This window comes from Trachemys scripta, chromosome 12 (assembly GCF_013100865.1).
Source record: "Trachemys scripta elegans isolate TJP31775 chromosome 12, CAS_Tse_1.0, whole genome shotgun sequence".
NCBI lineage: Eukaryota > Metazoa > Chordata > Testudines > Emydidae > Trachemys > Trachemys scripta.
The window spans coordinates 35,321,944-35,348,503 of NC_048309.1; the positions used below are offsets into that span (position 1 = coordinate 35,321,944).

Consider the following 26,560-nt stretch of genomic DNA (forward strand, 5'->3'; position numbering starts at 1 on the left):
CTCTGGTCAAGAGTGTGATTGCTTGGTTAGCCAATACCTGGTGTGTTACTATTCTGCCAAAGCGAGGCCTACTTTGGTTAGCAGCCTTTCGTTTATACTGTTAGTGATGCCTAGGGCTCCAGCAAGGCCTACACTGACTGCAATGGACCCTGACCACTGCCTTTGTCCTTCCATCCACAGGCAGCACACAATGAACTAAGGAAGAAAATGTCCAACCGCACTACAGTGACCGAGTTCCTTCTCCTGGGATTCTCTGACATTCGGAAGCTGCAGGTTTTGCACTTTGTGGGATTTCTAGTGATGTACCTGGTAGCCCTGACAGGGAATCTCCTCATCATCACAGCTGTAGCCCTCAACCACCACCTTCACACCCCCATGTACTTCTTCCTGATGAATATGTCCCTCCTGGACCTCGGCTCCATCTCCACCATCGTCCCCAAGTCCATGGCCAACTCCCTCATGAGCACCCGGTCCATTTCGTATTATGGATGCATCGCCCAAGTCTTTCTCTTCCTTTTCTTCGCTACAACTGAGCTCCCTTTACTGACCATCATGGCCTATGACCGGTACATCGCCATCTGCCAACCGCTGCACTATGAGAGAGTGATGAACAGGAGAGCATGTGTCCGAATGGCAGCTGGCATCTGGATCAGTGGGGTTCTCAATTCTGCCCTGCACACTGGGAACACGTTTGCAATAATCTTCTGTGGAGACAATGAGATGGATCAGTTCTTCTGTGAAATCCCCCAGCTACTCAAGCTCGCCTGCTATGACTCCTATCTCGGTGAAACTGGAGCTATTGTGGTTAGCGTGTGCTTTGCCTTAAGCTGTTTTGTTTTAATAGTTGTGTCATATGTTTTGATATTCAAAACCGTGCTGAGAATCCCCTCGGAGCAGGGCCGGCATAAAGCCTTCTCCACCTGCCTCCCTCACCTCACTGTGGTCTCCTTGTTTGTTTCCACTGCTAGTTTTGCCTACATTAAACCCACCTCCAGCTCAATCTCGGGTCTGGATCTCCTGGTGGCTGTTCTCTATTCTGTGGTGCCTCCCATGATGAATCCCATCATTTATAGCATGAGGAACAAAGAGATTAAATCTGCCCTGTGGAAAATGATTGGGTCAAGGCTATACTCCAAAAAATAAATTGGCCATTTTTCTCCTGTGACCATTGTCTCATTCTGTGTTCTTTATAAATATAATCAGCTCATGACATCATTGTTTCCATGAGAACATAACATACAATCTCTTTATGCACATTGAGGTATTTACACTGGTAAATGTCTAGAAAAACTCAACTTAGGTCAATGGAGTTACTATAAATTTACACCTGTAAAAATAAGATCAAAATCTACCTCCCTGTCCCCTTATCTATCTATCTATCTATCTATCTATCTATCTATCTATCTATCTATCTATCTATCCCCATACACCCCCCACATCTAGCTATCTATCTCCATATAGCCCCATCTATCTATCTATCTATCTATCTATCTATCTATCTAACTCTCCAGAGCCTAAAATAATCACAATTACAACCAGGCAGCAGGGATTAGAGGAAAGATTGTGAGACGAACACTAGGGGCAAACAGAACTGAGCTCTAGACATCTAGCATCAATTCCTAGCGCTGCTGCTCCCCTGATATGTTACCTTGGGAAAGTCCTGCCCTGAGGCTGTATTTTCCATCCCACCCTTTGCTTTCTTGTCTATTTCTACTGTTAACTCCTTGGGGCAGAGATTGTGTTTTACCTAATCCAATGGGCCTCTGATCTCAGGCGCAACTATCATAGAATTTATTTATTTAAAAGCTAAGGTACAGGTGTCCTGCGATCTGCTCCCAGCCATTCCTCTGGTTTTGTTCAGTCACTTCATCACTCCATTCCTCAGTTTATCATCTGTCAAATGGGGATAATAATTACAACTTAGAGGATAATACACAAAGAGTGGAGATGCTCAAAAATATCTTTCTATCCAAACAAATTTTTGATGGAAAATTGCTTGTCGTTGAAAATAATTTTGGTGTAGAAAAATATTCCTTTTGGACTCCATTTTCTATGGGTTTTTTTTTTTTTTGGAGAGGTAGGGGAGTTGGTTTTGGTTTTAGTTTTATAAAAGCCTGGAAATGACATTTTTGGGGGAAAGTTTTCAGTATCAGAAATCTTTTTCCCAAACTAGAAAATATTTCCCATAAAGTGGCATTTTTCTAGGGAAGTTTATTAAAAACCAAACACTTTTCAGGCTCCAGTTTCATTCTCCCACCCCCCCCTCCCCCCCCCCCCCCCCACACACACTTCAAAAACAATATTATGGGATGTTTCTATAAAAAATGGCACTTTACACAAAAATATCATTTTCATTTTTGACCAACTTTAATAATGAGTAATTAAAACTAAATTAAATGCATTTAAGTTGAGCTGGGAACAACATTCATTGTAATTTTAGTTGACAATATCTGCTTGTTATAGATATGGGGACTGGTCCTGCTTTGAGCAGGGGGTTGGACTAGATGACCTCTTGAGGTCCCTTCCAACCCTGATATTCTATGATTCTATGATCATAGGAACTGTCTAACTGGCTCAGACCTTTAGACCATCCAATCCAGTATCCTGTCCCTGACAGTGCCCAGTAGTACCTGATTCAGAGGAAAGTCTAATATGCTCCATGGAGGACAATTCTTGAATAACCTGCCCATGGCGGAGTCTCATCATGATCAGCTAGTGAATGGTCTGCCGTGAGGAAGATGAGTTTCTATCCCTCATAGAGTTTTATCTAATCTGAAACAACTTCATGCTCTCATTATCCAGATAGGCTGGAATATTCAAAGGAACCTACTGGATTTGTGTGCCTAAATCCCTTTGGCCTTTGACAGCAGAGGAGTGCCCAACTCCATTAATCCCCTTTGAAAATCACTCCTAGTTTATTATTAATTACGTATTTCGTAGTTTCATAGATTCTCCATCACTGACAAGTTTCAAATCAAAAGAGTGGATGGTTCCGTAAATAATCTGTGCTAGGGATTATTGTGGGGCAGGTCTCTGGCCTGTGCTATACAGGAGGTCAGACTAGATGGTCACAATGGTCCCTTCTGGCCTTGAAATCTTTTAATCTAATTTGAACTCTCCCAAAAATGGGAACAAAGTTTCTACAAAACCTCACAAAAATGGTAGATTTTTTTTAAATGCTAAATTTCTATGAGTTATTTAAAGAAAGTTGGAATTGTTTTAAGGGAGAGAGAGGATTCTAATCCCCTCCCTAATGTTTTGACCAGATCTAGTACAATTAATTCAGGGAGATTTTAGCTCAAGTAGGCCACACCGCAGAGTAACACGGCTTCACCTCTCTTGTGGAGAAGTAGGCTATTGCTTCTTACATGTCATAATATCTCCAGGGACAAATTCCTGTCCAGTACTCTGCAACAATCAAAGAAGAAACTAGTCCCTGGACAGTGCATCCCAGTTTGTGCTCATGGTGGGGCCAGCATGACCAGTGATGGGATTTTCAAGGTTGCCTGTGGACATTTGGCCACCAAATTCCAGTTAGTTTTAATGGGGATGAGGCATCCCAGTCCCCTAGATGAAAATCTCCAACCATAGCTTTAAGATCAAAACCTGGACTCTTTTCTGGTGGCATTTTAAGGCCATTATTCAATATTTTCATCAATTTCTTGGATAACGGGAGGGGAGAATATGCTTATAAAATTTGCAGATTACACCAGGCTCAGAGGGATTGGAAGATAGGATCAGAATTTAAAATGACCTTGACAAATTGGAGAATTGGTCTGATACCAACAAAAGGAAATTCAGTAAAGACAAATGTAAAGTAAAGACAAGATAATAAAGAGAAGATTGCCTGTTCTTTTCATTCCCTCTGAAGCACCTGTCATTGGCCACTGTCAGAAGACAAGATACTAAGCTAGATGGACCTTAGTCTGACCCAGTATGGCCATTCTTAGAGTACTTCACTTACCAAGGAAAAATCAAAGGCACAACTACAAAATGGGGAATAACTGGCTAGGTGATGTCATTGCTGAAAAGGATCTCGAAGTTAGAGTGGATCACAAATTGAATATGAGTCAACAATTTGATGCAGTTGTGAAAAAGGCTAATATCATATGGGGTGTATTAACAGGTGCGTGATATGTAAGACACCAGAGGTAACTGTCCCATTCTACTTAGCACTGATGAGACCTCAGCTGGAGGAATGTGTCCAATTCTGGGTGCCACACTTTAGGAAAGATGTGGACAAATTGGAGAGAGTTCAGTGAAGAGCAACAAAAATGATGAAAGCTTTAGAAAACCTGATCTATGACAGACGGTTAAAAAAAAACTGGATGGGCAGAGGAATGGGGTTTGATATGGAAAAGAGGACCAGCAACCTCAGTATGTAGCACAATAACAAAAAAAAAAATTTTAAAATACAGTTTAAAATTCCAGCCTAAGGCCTCTTTTCACTCTCTTGTTAGTTTGGTCCTTAATTGAGAGCCCTGGAGAATGAAATCCTGCTTTTCACCTATCAAGCAAGTGCACTTGTCGAAGCTAACCCTGGAGGCATCACATCTACAGAGAAGACAGGAGGTTGGTCTGGGACCAGGGCTGAGATTTTCAAAGAGTCTGGGAGAGTTATGCACAAGTTCCCAAGGACTCCTTTAACTCCACTAGGGTCTGCTCCACAAGCGAGTCACAATGTTCACTGTTGGACAATATAGCCACCACCATAAGCTGCAAGTGGGACCCTGGGGTGCTGAGCCCTGCCCACCACCATCACAAGCCACCCCATCATACAATCCCACTCAGACATTTGTCCATCTCTCTCTGAAAACTACTTCAGTCGTTTGCCCCCCAATAACTCCCCTTGGGAGGCTGCCCCAGAACCACATCCCTCTGATGGTGAGAAACTTCCCTGTAAATTCTAGGGAGTCTCGTCACCTCCCACACTCCTAAATGTCCACATGACCTAGGCTAACACAGTGTGGCTCCTTGCCCCCCTCTAATGGCTAGACCATGTCTGGTGGTTTATAAGCCAATGGGCCCAGTCTCTAGCTGGTGTTAATGGACATTGCTTCATTGAAGGTAATAGGCCAGGTTCAGAGATGCTTCAAATTGCTTTGGCTCCACCAAAGTCAATGGATCTACATGGATATGTTGAGGATCTACCCCAAACATCTTCTCCCACATACCCCAGTCTTACACCAGTCTCACTCCTTTAGTTCCAGTGAACCACTCCTGATTTATACACACAAGCAAGACAACTCCCCATCCTTGTTTTCAGTGGCCATGGAACAGGCACAAGTGACCAAGCAGTCTAACGGGTATTTTCTTGGCACAAAATCAAGGTCTGATTACTCTCTCACACACAATTAACACCAATTTAACTCCACAAATGTGCCAGATCTGCTGTTGATATAAATCAGCCCAGCCGCATTGACATCAGTGGAGTTAATCTGACAAAAGGAAGGAAGGAGAGCAGCAGAATATGGACCCTGGACTTCAGAAAAGCAGACTTTGAGTCCCTCAGGAAATTGATGGGCAGGATCCCCTGGGAGGCTAATAGGAGGGGGAAAGGAGTCCAGGAGAGCTGGCTGTATTATAAAGAATTATTATTGAGGGAGCAGGAACAAAACATGTGCAGAAAGAATAGCAAATATGGCAGGCGACGAGCTTGGCTTAACAGTGAAATCTTCGGTGAGCTTAAACACAAAAAGGAAGCTTACAAGAAGTGGAAACTTGGACAGATGACTCAGTGGGAGTATAAAAATATTGCTTGAACATGCAGGGGTGTAATCAGGAAGGCCATAGCACAATTGGAGTTGCAGCTAGCAAGGGATGTGAAGGGTAACATTAAGGATTTCTACAGGTACGTTAACAACAAGAAGGTCAGGGAAAGTGTGGGCCCCTTACTGAATGGGGGAGGCAATCTAGTGACAGGTGATGTGGAAAAAGCTGAAGTACTCAATGTTTTTTTTGCCTCGGTCTTCACAGACAAGGTCAGCTCCCAGACTGCTGCACTGGGCAGCACAGTATAGGGAAGAGGTGAGCAGCCCTCAGTGGGAAAAGAACAGGATAAAGACTATTTAGAAAAGCTGGTGTCAGGGTTCCTTCCCCACTCTGAACTTTGGGGTACAGATGTGGGGACCCGCATGAAAGACCCCCTACGCTTATTTTTACCAGCTTAGGTTAAAACTTTTCCAAGTCACAAATTCCCATCTTGTCCTTGAACAGTATGCTGCCACCATCAAGTGATTTAGACAAAGAATCAGGGAAAGGACCACTTGGAGTCCTATTCTCCATAAATATTCCCCCAAGCCCTACACCCCCTCTCCTGGGGAAGGCTTGAGAATAATATCCTCACCAATAGGTTCAGGTGAACATAGACCCAAACCCTTGGATCTTAAGAACAATGAAAAATCAATCAGATTCTTAAAAGAAGAAATTATTTAAAGATAAAAGAATCACCTCTGTAAAATCAGAATGGAAGATAACTTTACAGGGTAACAGAAGATTCAAAACATAGAGGATTTCCTCTCTAGGCAAAACTTTAAAGTTACAAAAAAAACAGGAATAAACCTTCCTCTTAGCACAGGGAAAATTCACAAGCTAAAACAAAAGATATTCTAATGCATTTCCTTGCTATTACTTACTATTTCTGTAATATTAAATGTATCATTTCAGTGGGAGCTGGATTACTTGCTTGGTCTCTCCCTCTGTCTCCAGAGAGAACACCCACACAGCACAAAACAAAGCCTTTCCCCTCACCCCCAGATGTGAAAGTATCTTCTTTCCCCATTGGTCCTTCTGGTCAGGTGCCAACCAGGTTATCTGAGCTTCTTAACCCTTTACAGGTAAGGAGGGATTTTATGTTACCCTTAGCTGTATGTTTATGACAGCTGGACATATACAAGTCCATAGGGCCGGATGCAAGGGTGCTGAGGGAGTTGGCTGATGTGATTGCAGAGCCATTGGCCATTATCTTTGAAAACTCATGGTGATCGGGGGAGGTCCCGGATGATTGGAAAAAGGCAAATATAGTGCCCATATTTAAAAAAGAGAAGAAGGAGAATCTGGGGAACTACAGACCCGTCAGCCTCACCTCAGTCCCTGGAAAAATCATGGAGAAGGTCCTCAAGGAATCCATTTTGAAGCACTTGGAGGAGAGGAAGGTGATCAGGAACAGTCAACATGGATTCACCAAGGCCCTTCCAACTCTGATATTCTATGATTCTATGATTCTAAGGGCAAGTCATGCCTGACCAACCTGATTGCCTTCTATGATGAGATAACTGGCTCTGTGGATATGGAGAAAGCGGTGGACTTGACTTTAGCAAACTTTTGATACAGTCTCCCACAGTATTCTTGCCAGCAAGTTAAAGAAGTATGGATTGGATGAATGGACTATAAGGGGGATAGAAAGCTGGCTAGATTGTCGGGCTCAACGGGTAGTGATCAATGGCTCGATGTCTAGTTGGCAGCCAGTATCAAGCAGAGTGCCCCAGGGGTCAGTCCTGGGACCGGTTTTGTTCAACATCTTCATTAATGATCTTGATGATGGGATTGATTGCACCTTCAGCAAGTTCACGGATGACACTAAGCTAAGGGGAGAGGTAGTTACGCTGGAGGGTAAGGATAGGGTCCAGAGTGACTTAGACAAATTGGAGGATTGGGCCAAAAGAAATCTGATGAGGTTCAACAAGGACAAGTGAAGAGTTCTGCACTTAGGACAGAAAAATCCCATATACTGCTAAAGGCTGGGGACTGACAGGCTAAACAGCAGTTCTGCAGAAAAGGACCTGGGGATTACAGTGGACAAGAAGCTGGATATGAGTCAACAGTGTACCCTTGTTGCCAAGAAGGATAATGGCATATTGGGCTGCATTAGTAGGAGCAGATCAAGGGAAGTGAGGCCACATCTGGAGTATTGCGTCCAGTTTTGGGCCCCCCCACTACAGAAAGGATGTGGACAAATTGGAGAGAATCCAGTGGAGGGCAACAAAAATGATTAGGGGCCTGGGGCACATGATGTATGAGGAGAGGCTGAGGGAACTGAGCTTATTTAGTCTACAGAAGAGAAGAGTAAGGGGGGATTTGATAGAGCCTTCAACTACCTGAAGGGGGGTTCCAAAGAGGATGGAGCTCGGCTGTTCTCAGTGGTGGCAGATGACAGAACAAGGAGCAATGGTCCCAAGTTGCAGTGGGAGAGGTCTAGATTGGATATTAGGAAAAATTATTTCACTAGGAGGGTGGTGAAGAACTGGAATGAGTTACCTAGGGAGGTGGTGGAATCTCCATCCTTAGAGGTTTTTAAGGCCTGACTTGACAAAGCCCTGTCTTGGATGATTTAGTTGGTGTTGGTCCTGCTTTGAGCAAGGGGTTGGACTAGATGACCTCCTGAGGTCTCTTCCAACCCTAATCTTCTATGATTATGTGAATTGCACTAGTGGAACTGAGATCAGAATCAGACCCATTTTTGTGAAAACTGTTTGGTCCTGGAAATAACTGACATCAATAAACAGATGCTAAGTGAACAAACTTTTATTAGAGGAATGCAGAAAATTAACTCTTGATGAGTTACCTCCACCCAGTCAGTCGCCTCAGGGCAGCTTTAATCTCCTTGTTCCTCAGGCAGTAGATAACTGGATTCATGATGGGTGGCAATATGGAATAGAGAACAGCCACCACGAAATCCAGACCTGATGGAGAGCTGGAGGTGGGTTTCAGGTAGGCAAAGACACCACTGCAAACAACCAAGGAGACCACAGTGAGGTGAGGCATGCAGGTGGAGAAGGCTTTATATCGGCCCTGCATAGAGGAATTCTCAGCACCATGGTGAAGATCTGAACACACATCACAATGATAAAAACAAAACAGCCTAAGATTAAACACACACTAAAGGCAAGAACCCCAAATACACTCAGATAGGAATCAGCGCAGGCCAGCTTGAGCAGCTGGGGAATTTCACAGAAGAACTGATCCACCATGTTGCCGCCGCAGAAGGTTAATGCAAATGTGTTCCCAGTGTGTAGCATGGAGTAGAGAACCCCACTGATCCAGGGGCCTGCTGACATTCGGACACAAGTTCCCCTCTTCATCACTGTCTCGTAGAGCAGCGGTTGGCAGATGGCGACGTATCGGTCGTATGCCATGATGGCGAGAAGGCAAAAATCCGCTGGCTCCAAGAAGAGGAGGAAAAAGACTTGGGCAACGCATCCAGCATAAGAAATCGACGTGATATTCCTGAGGGAATTGGCCATGGATATGGGGACAGGGACAGAGATGGAGCTGAGGTCTAGGACGGCCAGATTCATTAGTACATGGGGGAGCGAAGGTATGGTGGTCACAGGCTATGGCCATGAAGATAAGATAAGAAGGTTTCCCATCAGGGCTGCCAGGCAAATCCCTAGAAACACCACAAAGAGCAAAATTTGCAGCTCCCAAACATCAGAGAATTCCAGGAGAAGGAACTCGGTCACGGTGGTTCAGTTGGACATTTTTTTTCTCAAGATATCTTGTGATGGCTGCGGAGCGGGGGACAAGAGCAAGAGGATTAGATCAGTAAAATAACTCTCCTCTTGTGAAAACCACCTTAATTTCCCTGAGCTTGTGAAGATTGGCGTAACATGGGACTGGGGGGGGGAACACCCAACTGACTCCAGTGGAGTTACTCCTGGTTTACATTGGGGTGAGAGAAAATAGAATCAGTGCAATGGACCCCAGTGGAGTTACTTCTGGTTTACATCAGGGTGAGGGACAGGAGAATTGGGCCCAATTGCTTTTGAGGTATTTGTATACCTCTGTCACCCAGAGGCTGGTGAGCTCTGGATAACAGTATATAAATGGTACAATCCTCAGTTTGCTGAGAATCTGGAAACTAATTGGCCAAATTCTGCTGTCAGGGCACTGCTGCAAATTTGGGGTAATTTCATGGAAGCCATGGAAGCCATGGAAATTACTGCCCAGTTATACTGCTCTAAACGGGAGCAGCACCTCACATGGAGGTGAATGAGCCCAGTCTCAATCATAGAATCATAGGACTGGAAGGGACGTTGAGAGGTTGTCTAGTCCAGTCCCCTGAACTCATGGCAGGGCTAAGTATTATCTAGACCATCCCTGACAGGTGTTTGTCTAACCTGCTCTTAAACATCTCCAGTGACGTAGATTCCACAACCTCCCTAGGGAATTTGTTCCAGTGCTTAACCACTCTGACAGGAAGTTTTTCTTAATTTCCAACCTAACCCTTGCTGCAATTTAAGCCTGTTGCTTCTTGTCCTCTCCTCAGAGGTTAAGGAGAACAACATTTCTCCCTCCTTCTTGTAACAACCTTTTATGTACTTGAAAACTGTCATCATGTCCCCTCTCAGTCTTCTCTTCTCCAGACTAAACAAACCCAGTTTTTCAATCTTCCCTCATAGGTCATGTTTTCTAAACCTTTAATCATTCTTGTTGTTCTCCTCTAGACTTTCCCCAATTTGTCCACATCTTTCCTGAAATGTGGCACCCAGAACTGGACACAATAAACCAGTTAAGGCCTAATCAGTGCGGAGTAGAGCGGAGGAATTACTTTTTGTGTCTTGCTTACAACACTCCAAGGCGTGCTCCCAGACCCTGAGGGCGCACAAGGGACCTCTGGTGAGTGTACCTTTGTAAATATTACACATGGTTTAAAAGCAAGCATGTTTAATGATTAATGATTAATTTGCCCTGGCAATCGCGCCCAGTACAGCTACTGGAAAAGTCTGTTAACGTGTATGGGGATCGAGCGGAAATCCTCCAGGGACATCTCCAGAAAGCTCTCCTTGATGTACTCCCAAAGCCTTTGCAAAAGGTTTCTGGGGAGGGCTGCCTTATCCCGTCCGCCATGGTAGGACACTTTACCATGCCAGGACAGTAGCATGTAGTCTGGAATCATTGCATAACAAAGCATGGCAGCATATGGTGTTTGCTGGCATGCAGACAACATCCATTCCTCATCTCTCTTTGTTATCCTCAGGAGAGTGATATCATTCACGGTCACCTGGTTGAAATGGGGTGATTTTGTTAAGGGGACATTCAGAGGTGCCCGTTCCTGCTCAGCTGAACAGAAATGTTCCCTGCTGTTAGCCACGCGGTGGGGGAAAGGGGTGAAGTGATCATCCCCGATAATTGTGTGTGCGGGGGGGTAGCTGGGTTTGTGCTGCATGTTAACCCGGAAACCGCAGCCCCTCCTTTTACATTGCAAACCCATTTTAAATGGCCAACCCAATGGGTGCTTGGTATGGGAAATGAGGGTGCTGCTGTTTGAAACCATTCCCACATGTTATGAAGGTTAAAAAAGCCAAAAGACTGTGGCTTACCATGGCTGCCTGCAAGCCGAATTCTGTTGCCTGGCACTGCGTGAGTGATCTCTCACACCAAACCGGCAGGCCCTCAATATAAGAGGAAAAATGGGACCTTGTAACGAAAGCACATGTGCTGTGTAATGTGAACAGCAAAATTTAATGTGAAAGAGTGTACCCATTGTTCTCTAAAATGTGTCTTTTTTAACCACCTCTCCCTTCTCCTCCACCAGCTGCAAATGTTTCTCCTTCACAGAGGCCAGTGAAGATTAGAAGGAGAAAACGGCGAACTCGGGATGATATGTTCTCTAAGCTCCAGATGTCCTCCCACGCTGACAGAGCACAGCAGAATGCATGGAGGCAGTCAATGTCAGAGTGCAAAAAAGCACAATATGAACGAGAGGAGAGGTGGCGGGCTGAATCATGGGCTGAAGAGAGCAAGTGGTGGGCTGAAGAGGATAGGTGGCGTCAGCTTGCTGACAGAAGGCAAGAGTCGATGCTCCAGCTGCTGGAGCATCAAACTGATATGCTCCAGCGTATGGTTGAGTTGCAGAAAAGGCAGCAGGAGCAGTGACTGCCGCTACAGCCCCTGTGTAACCAACAGTTCTCCTCCCCAAGTTCCATAGCCTCCTCACCCAGATGCCCAAGAACGCGGCTGGGGGGCCTCCGGCCACCCAGCCACTCTACCCCAGATGATTGCCCAAGCATCAGAAGGCTGCCCTTCAATAAGTGTTAAAGTTTTAAAGTTTTAAACTGCAGTTTGTCCTTTTCCTTCCCTCTTCCCCCACCCCTCCCAGGCTACCTTGGCAATTATCCCCCTAGTTGTGTGATGAATTAATAAAGAATGCATAAATGTGAGGTAACAATGACTTCATTGCCTCTGCAAGCGGTGCTCGAAGGGGGGAGGGGAGGGTGGTTAGTTTACAGGGAAGTAGAGTGAACCGGGGGGGAGGAGGGTTCATCAAGGGGAAACAAACAGAGGTTTCACACCGTAGCCTGGCCAGTCACAAAACTGGTTTTCAAAGCTTCACCGCACCCTGCTGTGCTCTTCTAACCGCCCCGGTGTCTGGCTGCGCGTAATCAGCGGCCAGGCGATTTGCCTCAACCTCCCACCCCACCGTAAATGTCTCCCCCTTACTCTCACAGATATTGTGGCGCACACAGCAAGCAGCAATAACAATTGGAATATTGGCTTCGCTGAGGTCTATCTGAGCCAGTAAACTGTGCCAGCGCGCTTTTAAATGTCCAAATGTACATTCTACCACCATTTGGCACTTGTTCAGCCTATAGTTGAACAGGTCCTGACTACTGTCCAGGCTGCCTGTGTACGGCTTCATGAGCCATGGCATTAAGCTGTAGGCTGGGTCCCCAAGGATAACGATAGGCATTTCAACATCCCCAACGGTTATTTTCTGGTCCGGGAAGAAAGTCCCTTCCTCCAGCTTTTGAAACAGACCAGAGTTCCTGAAGATGCGAGCATCATGTACCTTTCCCGGCCATCCCATGTTGATGTTGGTGAAACGTCCCTTGTGATCCACCAGGGCTTGCAGCAGCATTGAAAAGTACCCCTTGCGGTTTATGTACTCGGTGGCTTGGTGCTCCGGTGACAAGATAGGGATAGGGGTTCCGTCTATCACCCCACCACAGTTTGGGAATCCCATTGCAGCAAAGCCATCCACTATGACCTGCACGTTTCCCAGAGTCACTACCCTTGATATCAGCAGGTCTTTGATTGCGTTGGCTACTTGGATCACAGCAGCCCCCACAGTAGATTTGCCCACTCCAAATTGATTCCCGACTGACCAATAGCTGTCTGGTGTTGCAAGCTTCCACAGGGCTATCGCTACTCGCTTCTCAACTGTGAGGGCTGCTCTCATCCTGGTATTCTGGCGCTTCAGGGCAGGGGAAAGCAAGTCACAAAGTTCCATGAAAGTGCCCTTACGCATGCGAAAGTTTCGCAGCCACTGGGAATCGTCCCACACCTGCAACACGATGCGGTCCGACCAGTCTGTGCTTGTTTCCCGGGCCCAGAATTGGCATTCCATGCCATGAACCTCTCCCAGTAACACCATGATTTGCACATTGCCGGGGCCTGTACTTTGTGAGAGGTCTATGTCCATGTCAATTTCCTCATCACTCTCATCGCCGCGCTGCAATCGCTGCAATCGCTGCAATCGCCTCCTCGCCTGGTTTTGCTTTGGCATGTTCTGGCTCTGCATATACTCCAGGAGAATGCGCGTGGTGTTCATAGTGCTCATAATTGCCGCGGTGATCTGAGCGAGCTCCATGATCCCAGTGCTATGGCATCTGGGCTGAAAAAAGGCTCAAAACTATTGTCTGATGGAGGGAGGGAGGAGCGAGTGACGACATGGCTTACAGGGAATTAAAATCAACAAAGGTGGCTGTGCATCAGGGAGAAACACAAACAACTGTCACACAGAATGGCCCCCCCAAAGATTGAAGTCAAAACCCTGGGTTTAGCAGGCCATTGATTTCACAGAGGGAGGGGGAAGCAAATGAATACAGAACAAATCTGGTCCATCTATCTTTTACATCTTAGGCTGGCAGCAGACGGTGCAGCATGACTGATAGCCATCGGCATCTTCTGGGTGCTTGGCAGAAGATGCTGTATTACGATTGCTAGCCATCATTGTCAAGACTGTTTAATAGGACTGCCAGCAGGACTGAGTCTCCAGGAGACAAAACATGTCTGCCCAGGTGCCTCTGACCCAACTCACTGAGGAATACAACGATGATGTATACCAATCGTAATACACCACCCACTGCCAAAAGGCAAGAAACTGCTGCTGTATAGCAATGCAGGCCCACATCTGCCAGAACCTAGATGATATATGGTGACGGTGATACTGCTAGTCATACTGCACCATCTACTACCAAAAGGCAATTAGCTGCTGCTGTGTAGCAATGCAGTACACGTCTGCCGGTACCCAGATGACATATGGTGACGGTGAGCTGAGCTGAGCGGGCTCCATGCTTGCCATAGTATGTTGTCTGCACAGCTAACCCAGGTAAAAAGGTGCGAATCGATTGTCTGCCGTTGCTCTGACGGAGAGGGAGGGGCCTGACGACATGTACCCAGAACCCCCCGCGACACTGTTTTTGCATCATCAGGCATTGGGATCTCAACCCAGAATTCTAATGGGCGGTGGAGACTGTGGGAACTGTGGGAGAGCTACCCACAGTGCAACGCTCCGCCAACTTAATGCACTTAGAGCATTTTATGTGGGGGGACACACAATCAACTGTATAAAACCGATTTCTATAAAACCGGCTTCTATAAATTTGACCTAATTTCATAGTGCAGACATACCCTGAGACCTCCTCCCTCACCAGCTTCCAGAAGCCGGACTCCAGCCTGAGCGGGAACCATCTGCACGGCTAGTTTTGACCCCACAGCCCAAGCCCTGATCAGTTCACCCCGGCTCCAAAGGAAGCCACGCGATACTGGAACCTCATGCAAAAACCAGGGGCGACACTATGCTAGCCAGGGCAAATCAGGTGCCTGGTAAAATCAGGACACGTGGCCAGTTTAGGCAGCACAGAACTTTTAAGTTGGAGCCTTTCTTGGGGTCTCTGAGTTTTTGTGTGCCAGATCCCTTCAGTCACTGTGACAACTGCAGCCTCGGAGTCTAGCCAATGCAGTGACTGGCACTCAAGGTATATCTCCCTCACTTGGTGTCTGTGAAAAAGGGGATGGCCAGGAATCTGGGACTAAAGGCAGCAGGGATGTGCCTCCAGCTGAGCCCCTGAGGTGTCCAGAGATAATCAGGGGGCCCCTGGGTTCAAAGGCCAAATCTCCTCATAGGTTGGTTAAAACCTGCCCTGAAACAGAAGGGTCTGAGCCTGGTGAGAAAGTGAGGTGGGCGCTGTCAAGGAAGGGTACCAGGTCAGAACTCAGAGCAGGGACTAGTGCTTAGAAAACAAAGGGGATGTGAGTGAGGACTCCTGGCTTCTTTCCCAGCTTTCGGAGGGCAGAGGGGCCTAATAATTAGCGCAAAGGGGACTGGAAGCCAGTACTCCTGGGTTCTATCCCACAGCTCCAGGATTGGGATCAGGATGGGGAATGGGATCTAAGGGTTGGAGCACCGGAGGCTGGGAGCCAGGACTTCTGGGTTCTAGCCCCAGCTCTGGGAGGGGAGTGGGGTCTAGTGGTTAGCACAGCAGGGGCTGGAAGCCAGGATTCCTGGGTTCTATTTCTAACTCTGGAAGGGTAGTGGGGTTAGTGATTAGGACTCTGGGGTTCTAATCATTACTGCCTTTGAGTCACCTTGTGCAAGTCACTTCTGCTGCTTGCCATGCCTCAGTGTCCCCATCTAGAAAATGGAGCTTATCAGACTCACCCCTTTTGGAGTCAATGGGACCAGATCCCAGCTGGTGGGAACAGGTAGAGCTCTGTTGAGGTCAGTGTGTGGGGCAGATCCAGAGATGGAGAAGCCAGCTGAAGCTGCAGCCAAGCCCCTGCAAGCGGAGTCCAGCCCTTGTCTCAAAGTGTTGTTATACACTGAGGTGCTCCTTAATGGTAGGTGCTGTAATATCTTCTCCTCTCCCCGGCCTGTGCATGTGACAGGGACTCGCACTGCTGGGAAGGAGCATAGGAGCCTCTTGAGGGTGACAGCGTTTGTGCTGGTGGGGCTATCCCAGATCCTCAAAGTCCAGCTAACCCTCTTCTTTCTCTTCCTGCTCTTCTACATCATCATCCTCCCATCCAACTTCTTCATCCTCCTCACCATATGGGGTGCCCCCCCCCGTCACCGGGCTCCCTCATGTATTATTTCCTGGACAACTTGGTCTTCTGCTACTGCTCCATCACCTGCCCAAAGAGCCTGGGCAACTTCTTCTCCCGCTGCAAGACCATCTCCTACCGGGCCTTAGGATGACCAGATGTCCTGATTTTATAGGGACAGTCCCGATATTTGGAGCTTTGTCTTATATACCCCCTGTTACCTGTTACCCCCCACATCCTGTCCTGATTTTTGACATTTGCTGTCTGGTCACCCTACCGGCAGGGCCGGCTCCAGGGGTTTTGCTGCCCAAAGCAGCGGGGGGGAAAGCTGCAATCGCGATCGGCGGCCGTTCCACCGCGCCTGCTTTCTTCTTCGGTGGCACTTCGGCAGAAGGTCCGTCCCTCCAAGAGGGACCGAGGGACCCACCGCCGAATTGCCGCCAGACGTGCCGCCCCTTCCCCTTGGCCGCCCAAAGCATCTGCTTCCTGCGCTGGTGCCTGGAGCCTGCCCTGCCTACCGGGCCTCCATGGCCCAGCTCTTCCTTCTCCACTGCCTGGGGGTGGCCGCAGCCATGGCTTACGGCTGGTACGTGGATCGTCTGCGCTACACCGCGTCTGTGAGCAGAGGGCCCTGAGGTCAGGTCCCATTGTTCCAGGCACTGTGCAAATTCATATAAGAGGACCCTGGCACGCACCCGTGCCCCAAGGACCTTACAATCCACACAGGCAAGACGGACAAACAGTGGCTGAAAGGAGGAACCCTTGCCCTTGGGAAACTGAGGCCTGAGAGACTGAGGCTGGAATGTTCAGTGGGGCTGCGAGGAGTTCGCTAACACCACTGGAAAGCCCCAGGGCAGGAACCAGGTGGAGACTTGAACCCAGCAGGCCTGAGACCCAGCCCAAGTGCTTGGCCACAGGACCACGCTTCTTCCAGAGTCAGTAGGAGAGTCAAGGTGATACAGGCAACCCGCACTCTTCTCTCTCTCTCCAGCATGTCTGCGGAGCTGGGAAGCCACAGTCTGGACCCTGACAGTCATTGGTTTTATGGCTGTCAAGCGATTTAAAAAATTAATCGCGATTAATCGTGCTGTTAATTACAGAATATCATTTATGTAAATAGTTTTGGATGTTTTCTACATTTTCAAATACACTGATTTCAATTACAACACAGAATAAAGTGCACAGTGCTCACTTTCTATTTATTTTTTATTACAAACATTTGCACTGTAAAAATGAAACTTCAATGCACCACACTGAAGTCCTGTAGTGCAATTTCTTTATCATGAACGTTGAACTTACAAATGTAGAATTATGTAAAAAAGAATAACTGCACTTAACAATAAAACAATGTACAACTGGAGAGCCTACAAGTCCACTCAGTCCTACTTCTTGTTCAGCCAGTCGCTCAGACAAACAAGCATCCAGTGTTGGGGGAGGACAGGGGAGGGAGGAAGTAAGCAATGACTTGTGCAGGAGGATGGTCTGGGAGGACAGGGGTGACAATGGGGAGGAACAAGCAATAACTTGTGCAGGAGGAGGGTGAGGAGGTGTCTTGCTGCTGCTTCTGGAAGAGTGGTTTCTGGTACTGGGCTCGCCAGGCTCGTCTCCTTTTACTGAGTCAGGTGGGCCCCCCTCAGCTGAGTGAGGCCTCGTTTGCAAGGGAGGGTAGATTTTATCTCAGGGACTCATCATACTGCAGGGGAGGAGATGCTGGTGCAGGGAGGCTGAGCTTGCCAGGCCATGTTCTCTATGGGGTACCCCTGGAATGAGCGGCCGGCTAGGGGCAATGGGGCACGACACAGGGGGGTTGGTCCCGGGAGTGAGGGGTCGTCTGGGAACAATAGGGCCCGGGCTGGCTAGGGTGCCAATATATCCCATTTTGGCCAAGACAGGCCCCTTTTTCAGCTCTGTCCCAACCGTCCCTACTTCTTCACCAAACCTGGGCATTTGTCCCGGCTGCAAGGCAGACCACAGAGAGGCGGCTGCTGCCTGGGCTCACCTGAAGGCAGCACTTCCCCTGCCCGCCAGCAGGGAATTGGAGAAATTTGCTGCTGGAAGGCAGTGCTGGCTTCAGAACTGACCCCTGGGCGATGCGGGCCTGGGGCAGGGGGAATCGGCCTCAGCTGGGGGAGGCACAGAGCTTGGGGGGTCAGCCCCTGGACTTGGGATGGAGGTCAGTCCCAGCCTTGGGCGACATGGGGTTTGGGGATGGATGGGATCAGCCCCAGCCTTGGGCAGCACGGGGCTCGGGGGGGAAGGGGCAGCCCAGCCCCAGCTGCAGATGGCACAGGGCTCAGGCAGGGGGGTCAGCCCCAGCTGCAGGTGGCATGGGGCTTGAGGGTGAGGGATCAGCCCCTGAGCTCAGGATGGGGGTCAGACACAGCTGCAGGCAGCAGAGGGCTGGGAGGGGGAGACCCCGCCGTGGGCAGTGCAGAGTTGGGGGGGCTCAGCCCCAGATGCAGGTGGCACAGGTGGGGGGGTCAGCCCCAGCCCCGGGAGACATGGGGAGGGCGGATCGGGCAAGCCCTACAAGGGGGGGGGTCACTCTGGCGAGCCTCTGGCCACCCTGTTTTTACTTTAAAAACACGGGGATGAGAACTACCTTACTTCTGTATCCAAGGGGTAGCTGTGTTAGTCTGTATCCACAAAAACAATGAGGAGTCCTGTGGCACCTTAAAGACTAACAGATTTATTTGGGCATAAGCTTTTGTAGGTAAAAAACCCACTTCTTCAGATGCATGGAAAAGAAGTCCATGCATCTGAAGAAGTGACTTTTTTACCCACGAAAGTTTATGCCTAAATCTCTTACTTCTGTAGCATCGTCTCCTCCCGCCCTCTGGTGGCAGCTTGTGTTACTGTGTCTGACCAAACGGGTGTTTCGGAGCTCCCGTCCAGAGGGTCTGCGATTAAAGTGTGTTAAAAAAAATAACGTGTTAATTGTGCTGTGCATTAATCGCAGGCGTTAACAGCAATTAATTGACAGCCCTAGTTTTATGTCTTTATTTTTTTCACCTTCTTTCTTTAAAAAATAAATAACAAAAAGCCTGGAAAATTGCACACTGATGTGTACATTAAAGTTGTATGATTGAGCAAATTCAAGACAAGGTTAGGCAAACAGCCTTAACTCTTCCCTTTGTGCCTGCAGGATATTTTGATGTAACCTTTAATCGCATTGCCACATGATATGTACTGCAGAGGCAGATATAGATGTGATACGCATTCTTGTACATTTCATGCTAGCATTTAGGGGCTGTGACTGAGATTAAGGCCCCTGTTGTGCAAGGAGCTGCACAGACCCCAACCAAGATCAGGGCCCCTGTTGTGCCGGGCGTTGCACAGATCCCGACTGAGATCAGGGTGGCCGTTGTGCCGGGCACTGCCCAGACACAGAGCCGGTGGCAGTCCCTCCCCCAAGTCTAAATAGAAACAGCAAAGTCAGGCTCTACGCAACCTTTTCAACGAGCCCCCGGGAGCTCAGAGCTGGGAGCCCAGAGCTCTGGGAATCTCAGTGGCTGTGACCCCACCCCCACCGCCGGCGCTGCAGTGGATAGTGCCACAAGAAGGTCTCAGATGGTACAAAGGTAGGGGGAGCCGAGCAGCAAGAGGGAGACAAGCTGTGACCTTTCTGAGCCCCACTCCTCCCTGCTACATTGCTGTCAACACACGGTGAGTGACCAGTCCAAGTGCTTAGCCCAGCAGGTTGCATTACGTGGAATTTAGTGCTTTGGACAGTGGGAGTGAGGGGCACCAGCAGAGCTGGGGGCAGCCCAGGGCTGGGAGAGCAGGGGGCTGCGGGTCGGGAGTGAGGGGCACTGGCAGATCTGGGGAGGGAAGCCCAGGGCGGGGCTAACAGGGGGCTGCGGGTCAGGAGTGAAGGGCATCAGCAGAGCTGGGGAGGGAGACCAACGCTGGGCTAGCAGGGTTGTTAGTCCTGGGGTTCCCCCCCCCAACACAGATCTCTGCAGCTACCCCTCTATCCTGACACACAGTCCCATTTCTTCCTCCAGGGCAGCAGGGGAGAAACTGGGCTAGATGGACAAGTTGCCTGCTCCATTAGGGACCCGGCTGGGATCCATGGGCCGTTTTGGTGCCGCAGGCAGTGGGACCAAGGATGGGAGGGACCATTGGTCTGAGCTGGCTCAGCAGTGAGGTCGGGTACAGGGCTGCAGATACCAATGGCTCACAGAGGCTGGGGTAGTAGGTTCGCTGGAGTATCTGACTGATCCGGGGTGGTGGGGAAGGCAGGGGACAAGGTCGGATGGGCAGATGGAAAAAGAGACGTGTGGGGCTGGAAGGGACCTCGAGAAATTGTCAAGTCCTGCCCCCTGCATTGAGGCAGGGCCAAGCAAACCTAGACCAGCCCTGACAGGCATTTATCGGACACTTTCTTAAAACCCCCCAGTGACGGGGATTCCACAACCTCCCTGGAAACCCATTCCAGAGCTCAGGGTTAGTAATTTTTTCCTAATCTCTAACCAACATCTCCCTGGCTGCAGATTAAGCCTGTTACTTCTTGTCCTGTCCTCAGTGGACATGGAGAACCATTGGTCCCCATCCTCTGTATAACGGCCTTTTACATATTTGAATTCTGTTCACAGGTCCACCCTCAGTCTTCTTTTCTCCAGACTAAACCTGCCCAGTGTTTTTAACCCTTCCTCACAGGTCAGGTTTGCTAAACTTTTTATCCTTTTTATTGCTCTCCTCTGGACTCTCTCCATTTTATCCACCTCTTTCCTAAAGAGCGGCACCCAGAACTGGACCAAGGTGGGGCCTCACCAGTGCCAAGCAGAGCAGGACAATTCCCTCCCGTGTCTTACATCCCACACTCCCATGAATACACCCCAGAATGGTATTAGCCTTTATTGCAACTGCAACACATTGATAACTCATATTCAATCTGTGATCCACTCTAACCCCCAGATCCTTTTCCGCAGTGCCAACTCCTAGCCTGTCATTCCCCATTTTGTCACTGAGTAGGATTTGTCCTTCCTAAGTGAAGTACTTTACACTTGTCTTTGTTGAATTTCCGCTTGTTGGTATCAGACCAATTCTCCAAAGAATCTGAGAGCCCTGGTGCTCCCTGGAGGGGGATAGCAGCTGGATGGGTCTGTTCCGGTCTGAGATGGAAGGGAAGTGGGCAGAAGGATTCATTTTGCAGTAAGAGGATAATGGGTAACATGGGCATGCAGGCGGGATGGCTGATGGGAATGCAGGCATAGAAATGGAAAATATTACGTCTGTGAGGTGGAAGCAAAACTTAACGAGCTCAATGCACTCAAACTGAGGGACCAGATGATCTCCCCGCCCCACCACCACCGCCCTGAATACTGAAAGAACTGACACATGAGATTGCAAGTCGGGTGGCAAGGATTTTAACAAACCTATCCATTCAGGGGTGGCACCATATGACTGGAGAAGAGCTAATGGGCTGTGCTGAGAGCGGAATGATTGGGGTGGAGGGAGGCTACTGGTGGAGTTCCTCAAGGATCGGTCTTGGGACCAGTCTGAGTTAATATTTTCAGTAATGACCTTGGCACAAAAAGCGGGAGTGCGCTGATGAAATTGGCAATGATACAGAGTCGGGAGGCGGTGTCATAGGAGCCACCAATGTTGCATGGCTGTGAGAAAGGCTAATGTAGGATGTACATCTCTACCCCGATATAACGCTGTCCTCGGGAGCCAAAAAATCTTACCGTGTTATAGGTGAAACCACGTTATATCGAACTTGCTTTGATCCACTGGAGTGCGCAGCCCCGCCCCCCCCCAGAGCGCTGCTTTACCGCGTTATATCCAAATTTGTGTTATATCAGGGTAGAGGTGTATTAGGAGAGGCATTTCCAGTGGAGGTAGAGAAGTATTAGTGCCATTGGACAAGGCACCGGGGAGCCCTCCTCTGGAATCCTGTGAGCAACTCTGGTCATCCAGGTTTAAGAAAGATGAAGGCAAACTGAGCAGGAGCCAAAGGGGCTCCCAGAACAAGCAAGACCAATCGTCTGAGATGGGACAGGAAGAGGTTGGCTTGCTCAGCTGAGTGCAATGAAGGCTGAGAGGGGATGTGGCAAATCCCAGGGAGAGTGAAGAGCTACTGACACTAAAGGACAACGCTGGCACAGGAACAAGTGGGGATCAACTGGCCATGGACAAAGTCAGGTTGGAAATGAGAGGAAGGTTTCTACCCATCAGAGATAGTCCTGGCTCAGATGGGACCCTGGAGGGGGTGGGCCAGCATCTGAGGTGGCATCGGCCCTTCTCTCTCCCGCTCCCATGCTCAGGGTCAAACCGACCCCAGATTTGGCGTGGCAAAGGCATTTACTCCAGGTCAGATTGGCAGGGACCTTCCTCTGCAGGGCATCTGCTGGGATCAACTGGGCCTATCTCAGCTGGTCAATTTCCCGTCATTGCAGGGACCTCGGATATTGGTGGCGTAGCGATCGTTCGCCATTTGGTCCATTCCCACATGACAGCAAGGGCTTGATGGGCCGGGAGTCCAAGGTCAGAACAGATGTGATGAACCCATGTAATGGGGGTCCGCCTCCACCCCTTGGTTGGTAGAATTTTATCCCGGATCTTACAAGCCACCCAGAACTGCATTCGCTGAAATGTCTTGTGGCATTCTAGTTAGTCCTGCCATGAGTGCAGAGGACTGGGCTAGATGACCTCTCGAGGTCCCTTCAAATCCTACGATTCTGTGATTCTGGTGACATGTCCGAAAAGTGTCAGATGCCAGCTGTGGACAATGGCCCCAGTAGTCTGTAGACCGGAGTGACGGTAAACATCTACGTCACAAATCAAGTCATTCCACTTTTTGCCCAATATACGACTTAGGCATTTTGTGTGGAAAGCCTCCAGCTTTTGCCCAGTTTGTCCTCACTTACAGACAGGTCCCCAACCAGAAGCAAATACTCACCAGCAACCACACAACAAAAGCACCAACCCAGGAACCAAACCCTGCAACAAACCTCGATTCCAACTCTGTCCACGTATCTATTCAAGGGACACCATCATAGGACCTAACCACATCAGCAACACCATCAGGGGCTCTTTCACCTGCACATCTACCAATGTGATATATGGCATCACGTGCCAGCAATGCCCCTCTGCCATGTACATTGGCCAAACCAGACAGTCTCTATGCAAAAGAATAAATGGACACAAATCGGACATCAGGAATCATAACATTCAAAAACCAGTAGGAGAACACTTCAATCTCCCTGGTCACTCAGTAGCAGATCTGAAAGTGGCAATTCTTCAACATCAACAAAATAAAAAACAGACTCCAACGTGAAACTGCAGAACTGGAATTAATTTGCCAACTGGACACCATCAGATTAGGCCTGAATAAAGACTGGGAGTGGTTGGGTCATTACAAAACCTAAACCTAATTTCCCCAATACTAATTTCCCCCTACTGTTACTCACATCTTCTTGTCAACTGTCTGAAATGGACCACTCTCATTACCACTTCAAAAGTTATTTTTCCTCCTTTGGTATCCTGCTGTCAATTGAATTGTCTCATTAGACTGACCTCAGACTTGGTAAGGCAAATCACATCTTTTCCTCTATTTATACCTGCTCCTGTATTTTCCACTCCATTCATCTGATGAAGTGGGTTCTAGCCCATGAAAGCTTATGCCCAAATAAATTTGTTAGTCTCTAAAGTGCCACAAGGACTCCTCATTGTTTAGAATAGATCTGTTAGAAAAAACACCCAGTCTTGATTTAAAACTTGTCAGTGATGGAGAATGCACAATGACCCTTGGTAAACTGCTCCAATGGTTAATTACCCTCATCCTTCAAATTTTACACCTTTGTCCAGCTTCCACTTCCAGCCATTGGATCGTGTCACACCTCTCTCCGCTAGATTGAAAACCCTATGATCAAATATTTGTTCCCCATGTAGGTACCTATAGACTGTGCTCCAGTCGCCCCTTAACCTTCTCTTTGTTAATCAAAATAGATCGAGCTCCTTGAGTCTATCACTCCACGATGGGTTTTCTAACCCTTTAATCATTCTTGTGGCTCTTCTCTGACCCGTCTCCAATTTATCAACCTCCTTCTTGAACTGTGGGCAACAAAACTGGACACAGGATTCCAGCAACGGTCACACCAGTGAAAACCTCTCTACCCCTACTTGAGATTCCTGTTTATGCATCCCAGAATCACATTAGCCCAATTGGGCCACCGTGTTGGGAGCTCATTTTCAGCTCATTATCCACCATGACCCCCAAAATCATTTTCAGCGTTACTGCTTTTTGTGACATCTGCAAACTTTATCAGTGATGATTTTATGTTTTCTTCCAGCTTATTAAATAGACCAAAGCCAAGAAGCAATCCCTGTGGGACCCCCTCGTGCAAACAAGTCTGCTCAGTGATGTCTCCCTGTTTACAGTTACAATTTGAGATCTATCAGTTAGCCAGTTTTAAATCCATTTAATATGTGCTGTGCTAATTTTATTTCTTTCTAGTTTTTTAATCAGAATATCGTGCAGTACCAAGTCAAACGCCTTACAGAAGTCTAAGTGTATTACATCAACATGATTACATTTATCAACCAAACTTGTAATTTCATCAAACAAGATGTTAAGTTAGTTTGACAGGATCTATTATCTATGTTTCCTTGTGTCCTTTGGCTTCCCTTATCGATTTTCTACAATTCCTAATATCTGAATTATATTCATTACTATCAACTTCCACTCTCTTCCATTTGTTGTATCTGTTGAACAATTCCATAGCATCTATTGAATAATTCCAACCATTTCATAATATCTATGGAGTAACTCTGTAGCATCTGTTTGCTAACTCTGTGGGTAACTCTAAAGTCTGAACTGGTGTAACTAAGAATTGAAATTGTCTCCAAGCATTTTACTAATTTCTACAGAGCCTTCTTTCTCTCTACTGCCCTTGGAAACAAAAAAATGATCTTGAACGTTTTTAATAAAAAAAAAATTTCCATTTTTTGACCAGCTGTAATATCGAGTCACCATATCCATTCTCATTCTCCATGTGTGTGCAAGACAGGGATCCACATAGATGGGATGGAGAAGGGGAACTGCACGGGGGGGACAGAGTTCATACTGATGGGACTATCCCAGATGCAGAAGGTCCAGCTTCTCTTCTTTTTCTTCTTCCTGCTCTTCTACATCATCATCGTCCCAGGGAATTTCCTCATTATCTTCACCATCCAGAGTGACCCCTGCCTGAGCTCCCCCATGTATTTTTTCCTGGCTAATCTGGCCTTCCTGGACATCTGCTACTGCTCCGTCACCCCTCCGAAGATGCTGGCCGACTTCTTCTCCCTCTGCAAGACCATCTCCTATGGGGGCTGCATGGCCCAGCTTTTCTTCCTCCACTTCCTGGGGGGCGCCGAGGCCTTCCTGCTCATGGCCATGGCCTATGACCGCTACGTGGCCATCTGTAAACCTCTGCGCTACGCCACACTCATGAACAGAGAGATCCGCTGCACCCTGGTGGGGGCAGCGTGGGCAGGGGGCTTTGTTCATGGCATCATCCTCTTTGGTCTGTCCATCCAGCTGCCCTTCTGCGGCCCCAACATCCTGGACAACTTCTTCTGTGACGTCCATCAGCTGGTGAAGCTGGCCTGCGCTGACACCTACGCGGTGGAGATGATCATGTTCCTCAACAATGGTGTGGTCATCATGATGTGCTTCATCCTCCTCATCATATCCTATGCTGCCCTGCTGCTCCGGCTGCGGACTCACTCCCCCAGGTGGGAGAGCAAAGTGGCCTCCACCTGTGTATCACACATCATCGTGGTCTTCGTGATGTGCGGCCCGGCCATCTACATCTATGCCCTGCCCTTCCGGGCCGCCCCCCTGAAGAAGGTGGTGGCTGTGTTCCACACTGTGGTCTTCCCCCTCACCAACCCCATGATCTACACCCTGAGGAACAAGGAGATCAAAAGCTCCATGAGGAAGTTAATCAACAGGTACATATCCTGGCGGGTGAAAAGTTAAAGCACTATTGCAAAGTGAAGAAATTTGAGTATTTGTACTTTATTTGTGTTTTAATTGTAATGTGTAAGGCCAAGTTTTGGCCTCAGTTATTCCAGAATAACTCTGCAGTACCTATTGATTAAACCTATAGTATCTGTTGAATAACTTTCTAGTATCTATGGAACAATGCTGTAGTTATACGGATGAACTCAAAGGAATCTATGGAGTAACTCTCTTGTATATATGAAGCATCTCTATAGCACTTTGGAGTAGCTCTGTAATAATTCTGAAGGATCCATTGAAGAAATATTTAGCATCTGTGGAGTAACTTTGTAGTAATTCTCCAGTACCTGTTGAGTAACAGTGCATTATCTGTGGGAAGCTATGCAGCAACTCTCTAGTATGTAAGAAGTAGCTCTGTGTAGTATTATGGAACAACAGTGCCAAACTTCTGTAATATGGATTGAGTAAATCTGTTGTTTCTGTTGAGTAACTCCTCACTATCCACAGAATAACATTAATTGCTGGTATTATCAATCTTCTGTGAAGTAATTGTCTAGT

At 47.9% G+C, this 26,560-nt stretch overlaps 2 protein-coding genes across 2 annotated transcripts; both read left to right on the top strand.

Annotated features, from left to right (window-relative positions):
• Nucleotides 1-207: 207 nt before the first annotated feature.
• On the top strand, nucleotides 208-1,143 carry LOC117885364 (olfactory receptor 14A16-like). The gene has a single exon (XM_034786678.1). It carries the CDS (start codon nucleotides 208-210, stop codon nucleotides 1,141-1,143), a length of 936 nt encoding a protein of 311 aa, XP_034642569.1.
• Nucleotides 1,144-25,081: 23,938 nt separating this feature from the next.
• LOC117885365 (olfactory receptor 4N2-like) lies at nucleotides 25,082-26,020 on the top strand. The gene has a single exon (XM_034786679.1). It carries the CDS (start codon nucleotides 25,082-25,084, stop codon nucleotides 26,018-26,020), a length of 939 nt encoding a protein of 312 aa, XP_034642570.1.
• Nucleotides 26,021-26,560: the final 540 nt, after the last annotated feature.

What these genes read in the sequence shown, in the direction of transcription:
- LOC117885365 (XM_034786679.1), top strand. Translation starts at nt 25,082, where the DNA reads ATGGAGAAGGGGAACTGCACGGGGGGGACAGAGTTCATACTGATGGGA.
- LOC117885364 (XM_034786678.1), top strand. Translation starts at nt 208, where the DNA reads ATGTCCAACCGCACTACAGTGACCGAGTTCCTTCTCCTGGGATTCTCT.